Source organism: Trichosurus vulpecula, chromosome 6, assembly GCF_011100635.1.
Source record: "Trichosurus vulpecula isolate mTriVul1 chromosome 6, mTriVul1.pri, whole genome shotgun sequence".
Taxonomy (NCBI): Eukaryota; Metazoa; Chordata; class Mammalia; order Diprotodontia; family Phalangeridae; genus Trichosurus; species Trichosurus vulpecula.
This window is the reverse complement of record NC_050578.1, coordinates 109,004,660-109,026,511: the sequence shown is the minus strand read 5'-3', so window position 1 is coordinate 109,026,511 and position 21,852 is coordinate 109,004,660. Positions and strand designations below refer to the sequence as shown.

Here is a 21,852-nt window from a genome sequence, read left to right as displayed (position 1 = left end):
TCTGTTTTATTTTTATTTTATTATTTATTGTATTCTTAACACCTAGCCCAGTGCCTGGCATACAGTAGACACTTAATGCTTGCTGACTGATGGCTCACCTGAAGTTACCCACCTCTTCACTGAAAGGAGGAAAGTGCAGCTTTTCATAAACCTGGTCACTAAAATTACATAACATTCAGTTTTATCTTATCGTAGTTACTGTTTACTTTGTGTTGCTTACTTCACTGGGCATCAAGTCACAGAAGTCTTTCCATGGTTCTCTGAATTCCTCATGTGTTTTGTATATTACCATGTAATAATATAACATGGCATTCACAGACCTCCATTTGTTTAGCAATTCCCTAATCAAATGGGTACCCACTTTTCCCCCAATTTTCTGCTACCACAAAAAGTGCTGAATATGAATATTTTAGTATATGTAGGACCTTTCTTTCTATAACTGACCTTTTCACCTTGTAGTGGGATCTCCGGAATAAATTCCCATCTGTTTTGCCAATGATCACAGCCTAACTTTGGATAAAGTTATTGTGTATTAGTAAGGGATGGGCAGCTGGTGGCACAGTGGATACAGTTCTGAGCCTGGAGTCAGGAAGACTCATCATTCCTGAGTTCAGACATTTAGTTGCGATATGACCCTGGGCAAGTCACTTAACCCCATTTCCCTCAGTTTCTTCATTTGTAAAATGAGCTGGAGAAGGAAATGGCAAACCATTCCAGTATCTTTGCTAAGAAAACCCCAAATGGGGTCATAAAAGTTGGACATAACCGAACGACGACTATTACTAAGGGGCCTGAGAATTTTAAGAATCGGTGAAGGCTGTTGAGGGTAGTGGGGAGCAGCAAAGACAGATCAGGTTCCAGGAGTTAATAAATACCCTTGTTTATCTGTGATCTTAGAGATGGTATTGGGGTAAAAGGATGTCATCAAAAATATATATATAAGCAAAACCAGATGAACTGGTCACATGGCCAGAGAAAGGAATAATCCAGGAAGAACCCCTGTGCTCCATTTGGCATCCTCACATGGTCAAGAGAAAATGAGGAAGGTTCCAGTACATTGATAGACTCTCCATGACCAGCTTACAGACAAGCCTGACAAATGTAACCCAGGATGGGCAGATTCCAATGAGTTGTGACCCACATCATTGGAGAGAACATCCACATTGATGAGATCATAGAACCCATGAAGTATAAGAGTCTCGAGGTGAAAGATGAAGAGTTTGGGAAGATGCCTTACTGAATACTAATCAGTAAAGAATCATTGGGGGAAAAGAAACTATAATATTGTATGTTTCTGTATCCTTATTTTTTTCTTTTTCACAAGGGAAGATTTCATCTGAAGGGTGGAGGTCTTGGAATGATTGTGATGGAAAGACAAAAGTTACTAATTGAAAACACATATTTAAAAAAATATGAATTAGGAAACTTCTCTATAGCCACTGTAGTCAAGCAGTCTTACTTCAAAGATATATTTTTTGTCTCCCTATGACATAGGAGAAATCATTTGAGTCACTTACTATTGTTGACATCACAACAGTTCCTGTTTTCATGATCTGGACAGATAAAGACACTAGAAACTTTAGGTGAAGCCAATACTCAGCTCTCTCTCTCTTTCCACCCAGTCCTCCAAGCCTTTGGCTGCCACCATTTGGAGCCACTATATAATTGATTATTTGCATTATTATAAAAGTCATTTGACTAAATACTTCCTTACCACGATTATATAACAAAATTCTACATAATAAGAGAGACTTATAAGGTTATAGAACTCATAAACCTCTTTCTAGTTAGTGTTTCTTTTTTGTGGGTGTATTACTAGCAAACTTTGTGACCTGTTGCTTAGCAACTGGCATCAATGGGAAGTGTTTGCACTCTAGTAAGACATTCTAGTTAAGGATCTCCGTGGTCATATACCCTTTGACACCAGAAGGAAATTAATTTTTAATCATGCAAAGAACTTGAAAAGCTGCCACTGAGAAGAGGCCATCTGTGGCTATGGCAGACTTTTTTTTCTTGGCTCCAGAAATAGTATTGCCCTTTAGCCCACTGTCTTCTGAACAGTTCAACAAGATTAGATTCGCTGCTGAAAAATCCTGGAAGAATGAAACGCAATGGTCGGATAGATGTCCAACAACATACGGGGCCTATTACCGGAGGAAAAAACTGGATGAACCCCCACGTATCCAACCGTTCTCTGAAACAAGACTAAACAATCCTCATCCACACGAGTAAGATTTTTTTGTCATAGCAGCTGGATGTGTCAGATAGATTACTTTGGAATTCTAAAACTCTCACAGAGTGATAAGACTTGGCAGTGACCCAGATTTTAATGTGGCTTTGCAGTTCGGGGTCTTGAAAAGCAATCCTGCAGATGGATGGTCTCAGAGTAGACATTATTAAGTCCTTCGGTCTGTAGACATACTATTAGGTTTTGGTCATTGGCACAAGCTGGGATAATGTTGTTCTCTTTAATTAGGTGCTAGAGAATTTCACTTTGCATTCTTACCTTGTTTTCTTTGCCGTTAAGGCTTTGAATAATACACTCTGAAGAGAAGACAGGTGGCATAGCTACAGTTGGGGTGAACAAGACTTTGGCCAAAAGTACAGACTTTAGAGGGATCCGAATCTGGAGGGCACTGAGTTTAATGGGCTCTAGTCGGGAAGAGAAGGGAGCAAGCATTTATTAAGTTTCTATTATATGCCATTCACTGAGTAAAGGCAAATGCTCTGTAAATATTATCTCATTTGATCCTCAGGACAACTCTTTGAGGTAGGTGCGAATATTCCCATTTTACAGCTGAAGAAGCTGAGGCGGGTAGAGGTTAAGTGACTTGCCCAGTGGGTTTGAGGTTAGATTTGAACTCAAGTGTTCCTGACTCCAGGCCTAGCACTCCAGGCACTTCTCCATCTAATTGCCTGATGGTGCTTGTAACCTTTCAGAATAATTGGTTAAGACAGGAGGTTAACAGCCTGGGATGTCTCAGGTGCACAGTTCCTCTTCCTCATTTTAGGTGCAAAAGTTGCTAGTTATGGCTCTGCTAAATGGTTTTCCTCCCTTTGCCCATCTAATAATGTCTGCATGTTTTAGGGCTTTTATAAATATGTTTCGTAGAATGTCTATTGCTAATGGCTTGATCAGGCCTGGTTAAATTTGGGAAAATTATTTTGTGCCACTTAACATTACTAGCCTATCAGGAATATTGGTTCTAACTTAACATATGAAGAACAAACAAATCCCTGTCCAAATAGAAACTGGCTCTGTCGTCTGTCTTCCCCAAATTCACCAGAGCAAAATTTTTAGCCCTCAAAAGGCTTTTACAAGTCATATATCTGTTTATTCTCCTTACCCCAATTGGTAAGAACTTGATATTTGCATGGCTAATAGTCATTTTTTTGAAATGATAATGCTTGAATTGAGTTAGTTTTGAATGATCCTTAATGTGCTATAAAAATTGAGGCTAGACTCTGCTGTCTGATATGATTCAGGTGACTCTAATTTTCTATTTGCTAATTACACATATTCCCACTTATGGATCATTATAGATACATTTATCAACATGGAAAATGAGGGGAGTTTTTTGTTTTCCTCCCTATTGGGGCAGAAATAGCCACATAGTAGTAGAAGGTATAGAACTTCCAAACTGGTTTCTTCTAGAGAATGTGACCATTATGGGAATCATTGTATCCAAAGGTTTTTACGACATCATAAACCAGAAGAAAAACAAAAGCCACTGAGGTTTATCTGTTTCTAGATCCCTGGGGAAGCTAATGCATTTTCCCCATATACTTGTGCTTAGAGCACCACCAATTTTGAAGAAGCAAGTGACATGTATCTTGACTTTATAGTCTCCTAGGCCTGAAACGAACTTACGCTCCTTCCCCTGCCGCCATCTTTGTCTATAAAACCCTCTCTCTTCAAGCACTGAGGCATGGTGCAAAGAGACTTAGATTTTGGCAGAGAGGATTAGGTTCAAAGCCTGTCTCTTCTACCATTTATGATTTAGTCACTTTCTAGGCCTCAATTTTCTCATTCTTAAAATAAAGAGGCTGGATTCAACAAGTACTGAGGTCCATTCCAACTCTAAACCTATATGATCCTATAAGATGCCATCTATGGGGAGATTCCATCACCATCTTGCCTTCTCGAATCTCTTCTATGCCTCCCCTCCCCCCAGTAGAAGTTTCTCACTTCAGATTTTCACATCACTTTGCTGATGCCTCTCCCATGCTCCTATTTCACTGTCCTTTATATTTCTTTTTGGACTACCAACTCTAAATCCTAAGAAAAAGACCTTCAAGGTCATCTGCCTCATTTTACAGATTTGGAAACTGAGGCTGAAAGAGGAAAGGTGACTTGCCCAAAGTCAAAGAGGTAACAAGAACAGAGCCAGAATTTGACCCCAAGACCTTGAACTCTGGATCCATTGCACTTTCCACTATCCCACATTGGTTATTTGTGTCTTCCCCCATGCTAAACTCCTTGAGAACAAGGTCTGTGTGATTTAAATCTTGATATTCTCAATTACTTAGCATAATGTTTTTTACAGAGTAGGCACTTAATAAATGTGGATGTGTAGAATTAGCTCCCTTTTTTATTCTTTAGTATTTAAGTAAACCATTATGTTGCTAGTAAATACAAATAGCTTTAACTCCTCTTTGCTTGTTGTTTGAAAATTTTTAAATGCCTTAAAATGACTTTTTAAGACGTAAGGAAAATGTTTGTACCTTTAGTTTTTTTTTATCTTGCTGTTGCTCTTGCTAGCATTTCTAAAACTATGTCAAATAACAGCAAGGAAAAGGGTCATCCTTGCTTTACTCCTTTACTTATTGGGAAATATTCTAGTGTTTATTGCATAAAATGCTAGCTTTTGGCTTTAGATATATACATTTTATCATTTTTAAAAGGGTGTGTTGTATAGAGTATTTTTTTTAGCTTTAATATGATCCTTCGTCAAAGATTTTTTCTCTGTTTCCACTCCCATTTAAAAAGTGATAATGTATTTGCTATTACATAAAAAAATTTTCCCTGGTTGACATTAGTTCAAAGAAAAATGCTTTTTTTAAAGCCTGATCAAAATTTGTTGGTAAAAAGATTTCTCTCACTGGTTCATTATCTTTCTTATGCCCCATAAGCATGTGTGTCCCTGCAGGCTCTTTCACAGATCCTTGGCAATCTCATTTGCTTTTATAACTTCAATTTCTGTCCCTATGCAAATGACTCTTAAAATTGTAAATCTAGTCAATATCTCTTCCCTGAGATCCATTCTCACATCTCCAACTGCCCCTTGGACTTCTCCCCCAAGATCACACCTCAAATGCAACATGTACAAAATGGAGCCATTGTTTTCTCCCCTAAACCTGCTTTTACTCACTATTTTGGTTTATGGCACTACTATCTTCCTGGAAACTGAGTATGGGAGGGTCATAATCACTTGATGTTCTTCCTTTCTTCCTCGACTCTTCTTGCTTCCCTCCCCTTCAGTCCCATATCCAATCAGTTCTGAAGCCCTATCAAATCTATATCTGTAATATTTCTATCTTTCCCTTCTTTCTATTTCTACTGTAATCATCATCCTAAAGATTATCAGCTGTCAGATCATCTTGCATAGACTGCTGCAGAAATGTCCTAAATAGTTTTTCACCTCCAGTCTTCTCCAATTCATCCTTCACACTGCTATTTCTTGTAGAATTGTCCTAATGCATTTCTCTGATCCTATGACTCCTCTACTCGAAATCCTTCCCTGGTTCTCCATTGCCTACCAAATAAAATATAACAACTCGATCTTGGCATTCAAAGCTGCCTATGTTGTGGCTCCAACCTACATTTCCTTATCTCAAACACCCAAATCTATCCATCCTAAATCACTCCCCTGAGTTTCACTCCCACATCACCACTGGCCTTTGGGATATATTTATGTGGATGTTCTGCTGACACTTCAAACAATACGTCTTATATCACCTCCCCCCAACTTTCCTATGGCACATAGGATAGAATACAAACTTCTTAACCTGGAATTGCAAGCTATTTGTAGCTAACCCTAATTTACCTTTTCAATGATTTTTTTGTACCTTCTTTTCCATTTGGCTAATTCTGCTTTTTAAGCAGTTCTTCATTTCAATGAATTTTTGTATTTTTTTTCCATTTGACCAATTCTGCTTTTCAAGGTTCTTTGGATTTATGCCTCCTTTACCTTTTGGCCTATTCTGGTTTTTTAGGTGTTTTCTTCAGTATTTTTGTTCCTTCTTTGCCAAGCTGTTGACTCTTTTTTTTTTCGGTTTTATGATTTTCTTACATCACTCTCATTTCTCTTCCCAATTTTTCCTCTACCTCTCTTACTCTTGATTTTTAAAATCCTTTTTTGAGCTCTTTTATGACCTGAGACCAATTTATATTTTTCTCTGAGGCTTTGGACGTAGGAGTTTTTACTTTGATGTCTTCTGAGTTTATCTTTTGATCTTACCCGTCACAATAGTAATTTTCTAAGGTCAAGATCTTTTTCTGCTATTTGCTCATTTTTTTCAGCCTATCTCTTGACTTTTAACTATAAGCTAACGTGGGGTTCTGCTTCCGGAGTGGAGAGGGTACTGTCTCAAGCTTCAGGTTTTTTGTGCAGCTGTTTTCAGAAGTAACTCTGGGGACCTGTCAGTTTTTGTTTCTTGCAAGGTGGTATGATCTAGTCACAGGGGTGGGGAACCTAAGGCTACATGTGGCCTTTTAGGTCCCTGGGTGGAGCCTTTTGACTGAATCCAAGTTTTACAGAACAAATCCTTTTATTAAGGGAATTTGTTCTGTGAAGTTTGGATTCAGTCAAAGGGCTGCACTTGAGGACTTAGAGAGCCACCTGTGGCCTCGATGCCACAGGTTCCCCACCTTTGATAGGGAGATGTATGTTTACTACTCTCCTGTTCTGTGCTCTGGTCTGTGAGTGATCACAAGCACTCTTTTCAACCCTGGAACTGAGACTAGGGTCCCAGTTTCCTTGTGGCCACAAGCTATGATAAGCTAGTGCTCCTTCTCACCCTGGGACTGAGACCCAGGAGTGCAACGTAGATCTGAGTATGGGCAACGCAACAGAGTCCTGTCCCTGGTGCCAGCAAAAGGACCCTGTAATCTCATTCTGAGCAATTGTCTGATCCCCTTACTGTCCGAGAGGTCTGGAAGCCACTATTGCTACCACTGATTCAGTCCCCCTGGCCCCAAAGCCTACTGCTGGGGTACTAGGGTGCAGCCTGCATTGGACTGTGTTCCACTCTCACCTCAGTGCTACAGACCTTTCCTGCCCACCTTCTGAGTTGTCTTGGGCTGTCTCACTCCATCCTTTTGTGGGTTCTGCCACTCTAGAATTTGTTTTGAGGCATTATTTAAAGATGTTTGGGGGAGAGTTCAGATGAATCCCTGCCTTTTCTCCACCATCATGGCTCTACCTTTTTAGCTTCCTCTCATTCTCCAGGTCTACATATCCAGCCGATATCTCTCTTCTCCAATCCTCCATCTCCAGGAGCCTGTGGAATATAAACATTTATGGACCCCTAGCATCTTAAACTCAGTGTATCCAACTTCACACACCCCATTCCCTAACTCGACCCTCTCTGCTGTTCCTAGGATAAACTCTGTAGCTCCCTACTTTAATTTCTTCACAATATCATCCCAATCTTCCTTTCCACTCTTATTTCCTCCTTCTTGTCCTTCCGTGAGGCACCCTAGATTTTAGCTAGATTGGTGTATTCCCTGATCTCTCCATCTAGGTTGACACATCAGGAATCCATTCCCTTGTTGTCTCTGCCTTTAAAAATCCTTCATGAAACGTTCCTTGATGGAACCCTGCTGAAAGTGACCTCACTCTCGTCTAATTTGCCTGGAGTACTTTGTCTGCAACTTTATTTCACCTTTATATTCAAATCTGGATAATACTCATCTTTTATATTTCTCCCAGGCAGAGACGGCTTTTGTTTTTGTTTTAGCCTTTATATATCTCAGCACCTAAAACAGTGCTTTGCACTTAATAGATCCTTAATAAATGTTAAAATGAATTGATTAGACTTTGTTACTAGTCTGACTTTAAAGTGGACAAAGCAGGATCACTAGAATCAAACACGAAATGATAATTGGGTTTTTTTTTTTGAAATTTATCAAAAAAGTATTTTATCATTAAAAATGGAGACTATATTTTTCTATAACCTTATTTAACATGATGCAAATGTCAATAATATGTTAAAAACATAGAATTATGAATCATCCTTGCTCATTAGACTCAGAATACAGCTTTCACAAATTATATATACATATATGTATATTTATAAACATATACTATATATATATATAATATATTTGCATGTATACATAATAGAAAGTAAAAATTCATTTGGAGGAAGATGAATGTGGTACCAAATTTTAAATGCGGGTTCTAGTCATCTGTTAGAATCTAAATGGGCTTCATAGAAGAGTTGTCTATTTGAATTTTGATGGAAAGTAAATGTCCTATTGGACAGGAGGTCATAAGAATTGTACTTTGTTAACTTTTATTAATTTGCTTAAAATAACGGTTTATTTTGTTACTCTTGAGAAATGGTTTTCCCATCAAATTTTAGAGTCCATGGCTTAGGCCTCTTCTTTAGTCAATCTAGTGGACTGCTTTCCAGACTCTGATAACCAAAGGCTTCCTTTTCATATTAGGAGAAATAGAAAGTAGAGATAGAAAAAATGGAGGCACAGTGCCGGGCCTTTTGGACCAGAACTCAGAAAGGAATAATTTCCTGCTCCAAATTAGAACCTGAAATAGTAAGAATTTTTAGTGGAAAAGAAACAACATGGAAAAATGGAAATGGCATTGCCCAGAGAGGTAGGAAATCTGGGTTCTGGCTCCCTTTCTACTGCTGGCAAGGCATATGACTTTGACTATGAGTGCCATCATCCCTATGTTTGTTTGTTGGAAAAATAACTGGTTCTTTTTTGGACATGATGACTTTGAAATGTCCTGTAGAGGACATCGGAATGAGATGTCGAACAGGCAGTTGGAGATGTAGGATATGAGGTCAGGAGGGAGACAAGGGCTGAATATGTAGATGTGGGAGTCATCTGTGTAAAATTGATAATTGAATCATTGGAGTTGATGAAAAAAAGAAAAAGAGTATATAGAGAAGAAAGAAGGCCCAGGACAGCACCTCTGAACTGCACTGATCTGTCTACTTTGATTTGGGTTAGACCAAGGACTTGCTGTCTACCCAACAGCTATGCCCATCATGCCCCTCAGTTCATCTCCCAGTCAAGTGTTGATAATCAAATCGACATCACCATTGCCAATGTGAAGGGCATGGCAATCTATTGCCTAAGACTCCAAATTAAAATTCTATTCCACCCATCCATGGCAGCCCCATCCCATAAATAGATAGATAGATAGGTAGATAGATAGATAGATAGATGTAAAGATAGATATAGATAGATATAAATATATATTATATACATAAAAAATATATATTCTATATATAGATAAATGCAAGGTAATTTGAAATGGAGGAAGCAGCAGTGAGGGGAATCAAAGCTTCAAATTTGTTCTGTAAAGTTTGGATTCAGTCAAAGGGCTGCACTTGAGGACCTAGAGGGCCACAGGTAACCTTGAGGCCACAGGTTCTCCACCCCTGAGCTAGAGCAAAGATTGTGTGAAGGCAAGTAATATTGAATAAGACTGGAGGTAGATTGAACTAGGTTCTTAATATTAAATAGAAGAGTTTGCATTTTAGCTTTTTGAGATTGGGTATCCCTATCTTGCCCAGGTTGGAAGTCTGGTTGCCATTCATGGTCCAGGCCCTACTGACAATTAGTATGGGAGTTTTGGTTTGCTCTGTTTCTAACCTGAGCCAGTTTATCCTTCCTTAGGCAGCTTGGTGGATCCCTATTCACAGAAATTCAGCATTCTGAATTAGGCCAATAAAGCTCAGAACTCGAGCAATCTGTCTGCTTCAACCTTCCCTCGCAGCAGGGATTATAGGCATGCACCATCATGTCTGGCCTTTTATTTGATCTTACTGGTAATATGAAGCCCCTGGAGTTCTGTGATCAGATCTGTGTTGTAATATCAGTTTACAAGTAGGGGGAAGAGGGGGTAGATAGGAGAGAAACTTAAGGTAGGGAGACCAGTTAGGAGGCTTTGCAATACTCCAGATGAAAGGTAATGAGAGACCCGGACTAGGGTGTTTGTGTTGTGAGTAGAGAAAAGGGACTGGATGCAAGAGGTGTTGAGGAAAGGAATTGTATGACTTGACACTTTATTAGAGGAAGAAGAAAGGGAAGTTGAAGAATCATCCTTCCAAGTTGGGAATGTGGGTAACTGGAAGGAGGGTGTGGAAAGGGGTGGGGTTGGGGTGAGGAGAGACACAATAATGAAGAAGAGCAAGAAAAATCCTTGTCCCTGTCTTCAGTTTGGGGCATATATCACTTTTCCTATTACAGGTTTCACTTTTGTTGTCATGGTAAGGAAAAGAGAATGAGCCCTAGGTGGAAAAAAAACCAAATATCCTAGTAGCCTTCATTTCTCTTAGTTAATAAGTACTTCTCCCTTTCCTGTTGTTTTTCCAATTTCTAGCCAGCTCTTCCTTGACTGATTAGGGACCAGGTGTTGTCCGGGTGGCAGGTGAAGCTTTGGGGAGATTGCATTTCTCCTTGCATTCCACATTTCTTTCAGCTTGACCTGTGGCCAACAAGGCTCTTTTTTTCCCTCAAGGAAGAGGTTATTTGAGGCTCCATCTCCACAGACAGCCACTTCTCCACTGTAGGCACGGTGTCCCAGGGGCTCCTTCCTTGAACTTTTCTCTTACTTCAGCCTGCACCTCCTAAATAACCTTCTATGTAGTTATAACGCAGCAAGATGTTAACTAGTTTTTACTCACTTAGCTGTTTACCATTGAAGCTATCACCATGGATTCTCTGTATTGTTCCCTTGGAGAGTTGTAATGAGCTAGTCTATTTGGTGAAGAAAAAATGCTCCAGTTTTTTTCTTCTTTTTATACTCCCTAATAATTTATTCATTTTTTTTACCTAATGCTATTGCAATTAAGTACTTAACTCAAAAATACATAGAAAATGAATAAAAGAAATCTGAAATATCCATTTTTAGAAAGCTATTTAAGCTTAAGCAGCTTTGATCTAATTTTGTTTTGTTTTATTGATGTTAAATAGCCAAGAAGAATAGAACATTTGAGGTGTCTGTGGCACTTGTGTGTTGCTATGGCATTGAATGATAAGATAATGAATAAGAATTTATTAAATGCTTACTATGCACCTTCCAGGTCCTCTGATAGGCCAGGGCTAGTTCCTTCCCTCAAGGAGTGTACATTCTATTAGGCCTACGGTTCTTAGGCTTTCTTGTATCTGAGAAGCTTACATTTGAGAATGTTATAAAATGTCTAAAATACATAGGATTGCAAAGCAAACTAATTATATTGAAACAAAGTCACCAAAATGCAGAAACAACAACAAAGAAACAAGGTCACAGACCTCGTGTAATCCCAAGTCAAGAAGTCCTGTACTAAGTAGATTCAAACACCCTACATAGGAGAGTGGTAGCCAGGTAAGGGAGTTTTGTTAATGAGAATCATAGGAATTGACAGAAGAGTCACAGGTCAATAGACTGTTACACCTTTTTCCCAATAGCAATGGTCATATTGACTTGATTATTGCTCCCAAAGCAGGAGAAAGAGGTGGAAAGGATGGGGAGGGACATGACATGGTGGAAAGGAGATGTCAAGATGCTTCTTGATAGTCCCTGGTGTATTTAGGTGGACGGTTGGATGAGATGTGAAGCATAGTCTGGGGCTGGCTAGATATGGTGGGGTAGGTGAGTTTTCTCTCTCATTCACTTGCCAAATGACAACTCAGCCCTATGAGGTAGTTCCAAAACTGAGTGGATTGTTTTGGGGAGAGAACCGTGGGACATACTTTGCATTTCAATTGTCATTGGGGGCAGCATTAGGAATAACACGGGGGAGAACTAGCTTCCCGTATAGTTTAAAGCTCATACAAAAGTGACAAATTGCCCTAGACTAGGTAATATGACACTTTCCATGTAGAGACAGCTTGAATTTCCATTAGCAGGGTAGTCATCTGCCAGGAATTCTAGACCATGGAAGAGGGGGAAGAATATATTTTATGAAGCCCCACCACCATTGAACATTGTTATCCAGGTTAAGTCTGGTTACAATGAATATCGAGAAACCCACTTCCTGCCTCTCAATGAAGAAGTGGGAGACCATGGTTGCAGAATGTCATACGTACCATAGGTGCTGCGGCAGTTGTTTTTTGTTAACTGGTTTTCTTTCTAGGGTGTGCTTGATTGGGGAGAGGGAAGAGTATATTGGGCAGTGACTATAGTGTAGAAAATACAAAGCATGAATAAAACTTTGAAAAGCGTAAGGTGAAAAAGGAGAGAAAGCCAGTACTGAGTCCTTGGGTGATGTATGTGGAAGGATGTATAAGTTTGCTTTACTATTCTTACTTCTATTTGAAGGAGGAGGTGTGAGTTAGTGGGAAGTGATAGAGAGCAAGAAAAAAAGTAATAAAACATCAACCAAAAAATAATATGAAAAGAATTTACATGGGGACAAAACCAAGTCAATTTTAAAATCATTTGGTATACTTAAAAAACCTTGAAATCCTGTGTAACAAAAGCTCGTGTTTTCATATACAGTTTTCTTTTCTGGTCTTCTTTGTATATCGAAATGTTTGTTTTGTTGATGGCTGTTAAGTTCATAATAAAAAAGAAAGTTTACACAAAAAAAGAGTGGAGGGAGGTATCAGTCAGCAAGTCCCAACCTACCTGACAGTTAAGAAGTGTGGAAAGGGAGGATTTCTGCTTAGATTGTATATGACCACATCTGGTCTTTTTTAATTTTAATTTTTTTAGCCCAAACTGGTCCCCCATAGCATGGAGAGACTTGTCCAAGGCATAGCCCTCTCCTATACAGAGAGAATGATTTCATACCCAGCTCCCTGGTCAGTGGCTGTTGAGTACTCACCTAGCTGGTTGTCCAAAGTTTTGTTGGAGAGGGACTTGGGTCGAGAATCTTCAATGAATGAACTCTGGAGGTCTTCTAAGGAGCAGATTCCACACCTGTTAAGCATTCTCATTTCCTCCAGAAGCCCAGAGCTCTATGACTAATACGATTTACATGCATTTTTAAAAGTTGTACAGGGAAACAAACATAATTACTATAATCTTTCCTGATTCATTCTGAGCACTTATCTTATTTTGAAAACTTCCCTCCAGAGAGGCACTCACAAATCCTGTTGAAACAGTTACGAATTTAATGTTTGTGTCCCTCATGTAATGTTCGTAAGATGTTACCCCTTTGTGACAATTGAAGGAACAAACAAGTCACTAATGGCTGAATGGGAAGGCCCAACTTGGCCTGATTTATTGGGAGGAAAAATGGGAAGACACGCAAGAATTTTTTTAAAAAGTGATTTGAGCTCCCAGTCATATAGAAATGCATAATCCTTTGTAATTAAAAAAGACATAACTCTTTTGTTCTATCTTGCTTTTTCCAGATTGTTTCTAGTAAACAAAATCCATTATCTTCCTGGATATTACAACTCTAAAGCACCAGAGCCTGAAAAAAATAAAGGTAAATGTGAACATTTCTTCTGGGGACAATCTGTTTAGTCAGCAAGGTTGTGTTAATACTCAGTTAATCCTCATCTGTATATCATAAAGACAATGATGCCTTTATGAGGAGGGAGAAGAGGCAGTTCATTATGGCCCCTGCTTCTTTTAAAGATGACAACTATTTTAAGTGCATAATTCAATCTAGTTCAATTTAAGTTGAATTCAATGACCAATTATTAAATGATAGGTCCTGGACACACAAAAACAAAAGAATGAAATGGTTCCTGTCCTCACAGAGTTTGCATTCAGTTGAGAGAGACAACATGTACAAATGTGAATATAAACAAAACAAATATAGAAATATGAGAGAGTTCTGAGGGGAAGGCATTAATAACTGTGGGCAGAGGAAAGACCTCATAGAAAAAGTGAGCTTTGGAGGAACTTAAGACCTGCCTTCATGGAATTTATGTTTTACGGGAGGGATCCAAGATGAAAACCAGAAAGTTTCAGTATGATTGTTGAAGGGGGGTGTGGCTGGTAAAAGACAAAATGACTGAGGAAAACAAAGGTTTGATCTGCCTAACATGTTGATTTATTAAGCAATGCGTGCCAGTTGCCTAACAAATCAGGACCAGGAGAAATAAAGATGTCCCACAAGAAGGACGGTGATATAGGAGCTAAGCCTTGGAGGAATCTGGGGTTCTGGGAGGCCCAGATAAAGAGAGTATACTCCAGGCATGGGTCACCCACACCACAGAAGCGAAGAAGGCAATAGTGTGTGAGCTGAGAGAAGGAACCACAGATTTGACTGGAATGTACTCGTCACATATATAATATTTATTTGCATGTTTTCCACTGTCTTATATCCTATCTTCCATCCCTCCCTCTTTGCCAATTGTGAGCATGAAATAGATGATTTATTTTTCTCCACATTTTTTCTCCTGGTGGTTTCTCTCAAAAGCAGCAAGTTCTCAACCTGTGAAGGCTTGGGAGGACCAGTCCCTTGCAAATGCAAGTTCGGATTTTTCGCATCTCATGGAACCAATGACTGTAATCACTCGTACCCATTTGTAGTACCTAGAGGTTCACGATTTAGTCTTGCTCCTTGAAGAGAACAAAAGTTAGATTGCTGCCTCCCAGGGCTCTTATAAATAATAGAGCTATGTATTTTTTAACACTTGCCCTGGAGGATTTCTATTCTTCCAGCTTCTTGAAGAAGTCAGATTCACGGCACTAGCCCATTTGAAATGTGTGTTTCTCTGTGCTTTTTTTCAGATCAGGATGAGTCAAGGAGATTGCTCAGATAGAATCATAGATCTAATGCCAGAAGGAGCTGTAGAAGCCATCTGGTCTAACCCCCTCAATTTGTAGATTAGGAAACTGAGGCCCCAGGGAAGTTAAATAACCAGCCCCAGGTTGCACAGGTAATAAGAATAAGTGTCAGGATTGGGATTTGAATCCGGATCCTCTAGACTACAGAGCTAGTGCATTTGGGAAGGGGAGCAGAGAGGCCATTGGGGTTAAGTGACTTGCCTAGGGTCACATGGCTAGTAAGTGTTGTGTCTGAGGCTGGATTTGAATTTAGGTCATCCTGACTCCAGGGCCGGTGCTCTATCCATTAGGCCACCTAGCTGCCCCTAGACAGTGCGTTTTGACTCTGATTCTGCCTTCTGTACCACTCTTTTTCATTTATTGCTAAGAGTATAGCTCTCTCTAATATGAGTCAGGACTAGGTAATAGGATGTGAAACCTCCTGAAAGCTTAACTCTGGGACAGTGAGTCTAGTCTAGGCACCAGGAGAGTATAATCCTGTTATATTTACATGGCCTGGCTAATCACCTTGGATCCATTCTGAGGTAGAATCCTGGTCCTGATAGCTAAATAGGCCTGCCTGGGAGTGGGTCAAAAGCGTTTGAGCTCTATGAAGCAGCCACAATTGTCCAAGCAGTGATGATCTCGTTGGATTCCCCCTCCTCTCTTTAGCAGTAAAAATGTGTTAGGAAAAAAAAGAGATATCTGATGTGAGTGTATGTTGCAGTGAATGTCCTTTGATAGTGATAGCAGTAGCCCCAAAGACAGATTTGGCTGCGCCGAGACAGAATCCAGTGATAGATACTGCTACTAACATTATCACTACCTTTACTGCTGCTGCGACCACCGTTGCTACCATGACATTACTACTACAACTACTACTACAACCACCACCACCACCATCATTACTACCACTACTGCACTACTGCTACCTACCTAACTGCAGAGGTTCAGGAGGAACTAGGAAGACAAAATAAACAAAGATTATAAATGCGTAATTGAAAAAGAACAATAAAATAAGTTGATTAGCTATGTAGTTATAACGACCCATCTTGGCCTCAGAAAAGTTGAAGGAAAGTCAGCTAGCTACATAGCATTTTTGTATATAGTTCCACTATACTCTGCCTTGACCCAATCATACATGTGGTATATGATACCACAGGGGCTACATTTTAGAAGGGACATTGACAAATAAGTACTTCTAAGGGAGGCTGGAAATGGTGTCATAATCAGTCAATCAATAAGCATTTATTAATAACCTCCTGCATGCCAAGCCATGTGCTAAGTGCTGGGGATGGAATACCCAGATGCTTACATTCTAACAAGAGATACAATCTGTACATGTCTAAGTACATATGGGATGTATACAAAATGAATGCAACGCAGCCTGGAAGGGAGGGCACTAGCTATTGGTTAGACCAGGAGAGGCTTCACATGGAAGACAGTACTTGAGCTGATACTTGAAGGAAACCAGGAATTCTGAGAGATATCTGTGAGGAGGGGGTATTTCTAGGCCTGGGGGATGGCTAGTATGTGGAGATGGAAGACGGAGTGCGATATGTGCAGAAGAACACAGAGTTTGCAAAAGGGAGTGCCATGTAAGAAAACAGAGAATGTAGGAGGAGAGCATGTTGTGAAGAGATTTCAATGCCAAAGAGGCATTTTCATTTGCTCCTAGAAGTAACAGGGAACCACCTGGGTTTACCGAGTGACGTAATCTGACCTGTGCTTTAGGAAAATCACTTGAGAGCTAGGTGAAGGATGGATCGGGGTAAAGGAAGGCTTGAGATAGGGAGACCAGATGGGAGGCTATTGCAAGAATCCAGGACAGAGGCCTGAAGTAGGATGGTGGCTGTGGGAGTAGAAATGAGGAAGGTGATTCCTCACCTCTTCAAGGAAAGGAAGAAGGTGACTTTCCTTCAACTTTACTGAGGCCAAGATGGGCCTTTATAATTACAATGTTAATTAGCTTGTTTCATTGCTTGTTTTCATTTATAATTTTTGTCTAGTTTGTTTTCCTGGTCCTCTCTGTGTCTCTGCAGCTGATTTGGTTTTGAATGGTTCTCAACGATTCTACAAACTTGGGCCAAGCAGTAACCAATTAGAGGTTTCTTACAACTGTGTCAGCTCACAGAAGTCACTAAGCTGTTTGGTACTAAGTCTGCCAAAACTAGTTTTAGCAGGTCTTGTGATGCATATTATATTATTATTTAAAAACTGTTTTCAGAGGCAACCAAGTAAATTGAAGGATCATAGATTTAGAGTCAGTAGGTACTTCAGAAGTTACCTAGTCAAATCCCCTCGTTTTACATAGGAAAAATCTGAAGCCCAGAGATGTTTAGTGATTTGCTCAAAATCAAATCCCCAAGTATTTATGAAATACCTGCTATGCGCCAAGGTCACACAAGTAGTAAATGGCAGAACTGAGATTTGAACTCATTTCTTCTGACTTCAAATTCATTGAGTTATTCATTCTGCCTTGTTGCCTTAATATAAGATATAACACAAATATGACAGCCTTTTTCTCTCTCCCTCTTCTCGCCCTTCACCCACCATTATTAATATTAGTTGGACTAGACATGTCAATTGATGAAAAATTTATTTTAATATTACTTTGAAATAAAAATTCTCATTCTATCTCTATTTTCTTTTCCTTATGGATAAAAATTGCATAGTGTCAAATGATACAATTTGGTCCTTTAAGGTAGTCTTAAAATTTAGTCCTTCTAGTGTTAAGGTGGGCTAAAGTCTCCAGGTAAAGTGATACAAGGGCATATTATGTTCTTGGGAATATTGTGATAGCCTATACTGGGGACCCTCAGCGAGACAGCCTGCCATGGTGTTGCCATCTTCAAACTCAAATTTAAAAAGAAGGGAAAAAATGCGACACTGGAAAAAAAGCCATTTCTTAGCTAGCCTAAGAAATTTTGAGGATCTAAATACAAGGCTCTGATTTTATAATGTTGAGCCTTAAACAAGAGCCAAGTATCTAGGAGAACATGGATAAGAATTGCTGAGAGTAGAATACATAAGTGTTCTAAAATTTAACTTCAGAGGAACTCCGGGCCATTCTCTATATCACAGGGTTTGGGGATTATAGAAGCAAAGATTTAGAGTTCAAAGGGATTAGACAAACAAGGAAGGGTGTGTGCATGTGTGTGTGTCTGTGTGTGTATATATATATATATATATATATATATATACACACACATACATATATATATATATACATACATATATATGCACTCATATCTCAGAAACATATTTAGTCTAGGAATAAACAATACTCTTTGGAAAGCCAGGAAGGTTTTCGTTATATTTTACATTTATTCTCTCTAAATAAATGGATACATCCCCTCAATGGAGTACTGGAGAGTGCAATCTATTCAGAGAATGCTAGCCTTTTATATTATTTGAATTCAAATCTCCTGCCTGGCTCTCCATTGGCCAGATGCAACCCTCTGAACTGCCCATGTCATGCCCCCTCTCAAACAGCTCATTAAGCATGTGCACATGCCTCTAACCTTTCACCAAATCAGAAGTCTGGTTCTGCTAGATCACAGCTTTGATCAGAACCAGTCGCCTCACTTATATTCTGCTAAAGCTGCGGTGAGTGCTTTTAATCCTGTGGAAACAAAACTCCTCCCATGGTTTCCCACACATACATACATACATACACACACACACACACACACACATATACATACATATGCTAAGGAATAGCAACGCTAAACATGTAGGCCACTCAAAGAATTAGATCGTCAAACTTTTGTTTTTTATAAAGTCAAATAAAGTAACACCGGAGATGAACTTACTAGATCTTTTTGTTTTTAAGATCAAATATACTTATAAAGAGGCATACATCAAATCAATCAATCCACAGGCATTATTAAACATCTATTATGGTGCCAGGCACTGGGCTAGGTTCTGGGGATCCAATCCAGGACTTCTGAAACAGGAGTGTCTGCAACCTATAGGGACCTGATTCTAGTCCCATGTATTTCAGCTACATTCTGGATTAAATGATTTTGTTTTTGTTTTGTTTGTTTTTATGGGTTGCCTGGGAAATTTAACCACTACTAAAAATTATTTTTATAATTTTATAAAAATAAAAGTTACATGATAACTTTGATGTACATTTAAAAGGAACAGCAAGTTGCACATGACCGATCTGCAGTTTCATGTACAATCTTTTTTTCCTATTCTGTTGTGTTATGGAAATGCTTGTTTTATTTTTTTAAGTTCAGAATAAAATAAATAGAAAAGGTATTTTAATACCTTTAAAAAGGTATTTCTGAGTTTCAAAAAGGAAACCCCACCAAAAACCCAACTTTCAAATGAACTTTTGAAGCACACAACCCATTTGTGCCATGCTAGGGCAAGACAAAACACCAGAACTGTGACACAGAAGTCCGTGACTTGTGGAGCAGTCAGTGTTGATTTTTGCTGTTAGCAGGAGTTTTAAGGTGTTTCCAAAAGACTTCAGATAAAAATGCATTTAGGAGGGGGGACTGGAAGGAAGAGGAGGGATTCAAGTCTTAACTCTGCTATTTAATGCCTTTGTGACCCTGGGTAAGTTTCTCCAACTCTTTGAGCCCCAGTTTCTTCATCTATGACAGTAATACTCACATGGCTTTCTAAAAACAATTTTAATTGGTATCTTTTGTTTTTATATCAGCTAGATTTTCCACTATATCTTTCTCCTTGCTCCTCTCAGAGAGCCTATTTTTTAAAAGTACTATTAAATTAAAAGAACTATTTTTAAAAGAGGAAGAAGAGGAAAATAAGCAAGCAAAACTGAGCAAAAATGCATCAAAAATGTTTCGTCCTCTCCCATAGGCCCTTATCTCTGTAAAGTACCAGGGTGGTCTTATGTAAGTCTTCTTATAGCTTTTCTTTGAGGCCAAGCCTGCCCTCTATAATTTGGCAACATCCTCATTCCTTTAGGGTTTGCAGAACACTTTCTTGTGAACCAACCATCTTGCGAGGTAGGTAGTGAAAATACCGTTGTCTCTATTTTATACAAACAGCTCTGAGGGGTTAGATCTCCAAGATTCCTTTCTGCTCTAAATGGGAACTACTCCTATTACTTGCTTTACACAGAGCTGTTGTAGGGAAAGTGCTCCGTAAATCTTAAAAGTGTTACACAAAAAGTTATATTATATACAGGGCATTTAATAGCTTAAAAGAGCACTAAGATTTTTGGGACATCCTGTGTGTAGTACAGGAGAAGGAGCTCTGGATTTGACGTCGGAGGACCTGGGTTCAAAATCTGCCTCCGCCATTTCCCTTCTAGTTTCTACTGAAGGCTGGGGCGGTTGAGGTGTAGAAGGAAGTCAGGAACAGCTGGAATGGGGTAGGGGCAAGGAGAGGGGGCTGTTTCCAGGATGCGCCAAGCTTTGGCTGAAATGGACCCTTGAGTAGATTACATTTGCCATCCAGTTGAGTCCAGAACAGTAAGAGCGGAAGAGTCCCTTGTCAAGGTCAGCGCCCCCAGCCACGCCCTAAAACCTTTTTGGTTTCCAAGTTCTGTTGCTTGTAGGGGCTGCACCTCCTGATCCCAAAGTTAAAACACTATAACTGATAGATTTAGAACCCAATGCACCCACCAGGGACTGCTAACAGCAATCTCAGTTTGCAGAGGGAACCCCCAGAGTGAGACATCTGAAAAAAGACCCCCTGCTTTTTTCCCTCAGTGTCAAGACATACACTACACACGAACACGTACACACACAGATACACGCATACACACCACACACACAGACGCACATGAGCACACAGAGATGCACGTGCATACACACACACACACACGCGCGCACACACACACGCACACACACACGCACACACACACGCACACACACACACACACAAATACATTTGCGGCCCAACCGCAAGCATGATTTTTGCACACTGTTGAGACTAATCTGAGATCCTAATCTCTCCACCCCACTTCTGATTCGGGTCTGTGGGGGTGGTAGGGGTGGGTGTGCCAGCGCATTCGCACCCAGAATCTTCATGTAATAAACGGATTTACCTTCAGGTGTGCCAACTTTTGACAAGCAAAATCTGGGCTGAGAGGCACTTGAGGTGCCAGGAATATAGGCATTAGTGGGACATATTAGGACTGTTGGTCCTTGGTCCTATCCTCATCTCCCTTCTCCCTCTCCTCTCCCAGCAGTGAACACTGCTAGCTAGCTAGTTCTTAGAAAAAAGTGGCCATGGTAGTTCAGAAGAACCCCCTGGGTTCTCCCAAACCCTCGGTTTTCCAAGCTGACTGTACATAGGATCATAAGAGCATAAATCTGGAGCTAGAAGGAACAGTATATATTATCTGGTGCAACCTCCTCATTTCCAGATGGGGACTCTGGGGCCGGGAGAGGTTAAAGTTACTTTCCGGAGTCACACGGAAGAAAATGGAAGCGCCTGCTCTCAGTTCAGGTTCCAAGACTCCAACTTTGGAACTTTTCTCACTGAATATACACACTGCATATAAAGTGCTATGTAAATGTGTCCTTATTATCAGCTTCTTTGAGCCTCAGTTTCCAAATCTATAGTACTATACTCCAGTTGCTTGTCTTGCACAGAGCTGTTGTAGGAAAAGTGATCTGTAAATCTTAAAGTGTCCCACAAAAAGGAATTCTATATTGAGAATTTAATAGCTTAAAATAACACTAAGATTTTTGGGACACCCCGTGTTAGGATTGCCTGGATTTTGATTATGTTGTGTGCTTTACCTTGATGTGATTAAAAAATAAACACACACACACACACACACACACACACTTTTTTTTTTAAGATAGGAAATAGAACAATCGTGTCGTCGTTCAAGTTCACTGCCCTCTGATCAACTGAGGTAGACAAATTAGCATTTTGGCTTGGGTTGTGAAATTTCCAACCATGATTGCTATAGCCAAGTTTGCCTAGGGGAAACCCTGCCTGGAGC

At 39.7% G+C, this 21,852-nt stretch overlaps 1 protein-coding gene across 1 annotated transcript in view; it reads left to right on the top strand.

The window, feature by feature from the left end:
• The first annotated feature begins 1,995 nt into the window (after nucleotides 1-1,995).
• The window catches only part of C6H4orf51 (chromosome 6 C4orf51 homolog), a 76,777-nt gene continuing 56,920 nt past the window's right edge, over nucleotides 1,996-21,852 (top strand). The window contains exons 1-2 of the mRNA XM_036765685.1: nucleotides 1,996-2,228; nucleotides 13,541-13,617. Coding sequence (XP_036621580.1) covers nucleotides 1,996-2,228; nucleotides 13,541-13,617 — 310 coding nt within the window. The remainder of the gene's footprint in view (nucleotides 2,229-13,540; nucleotides 13,618-21,852) is intronic.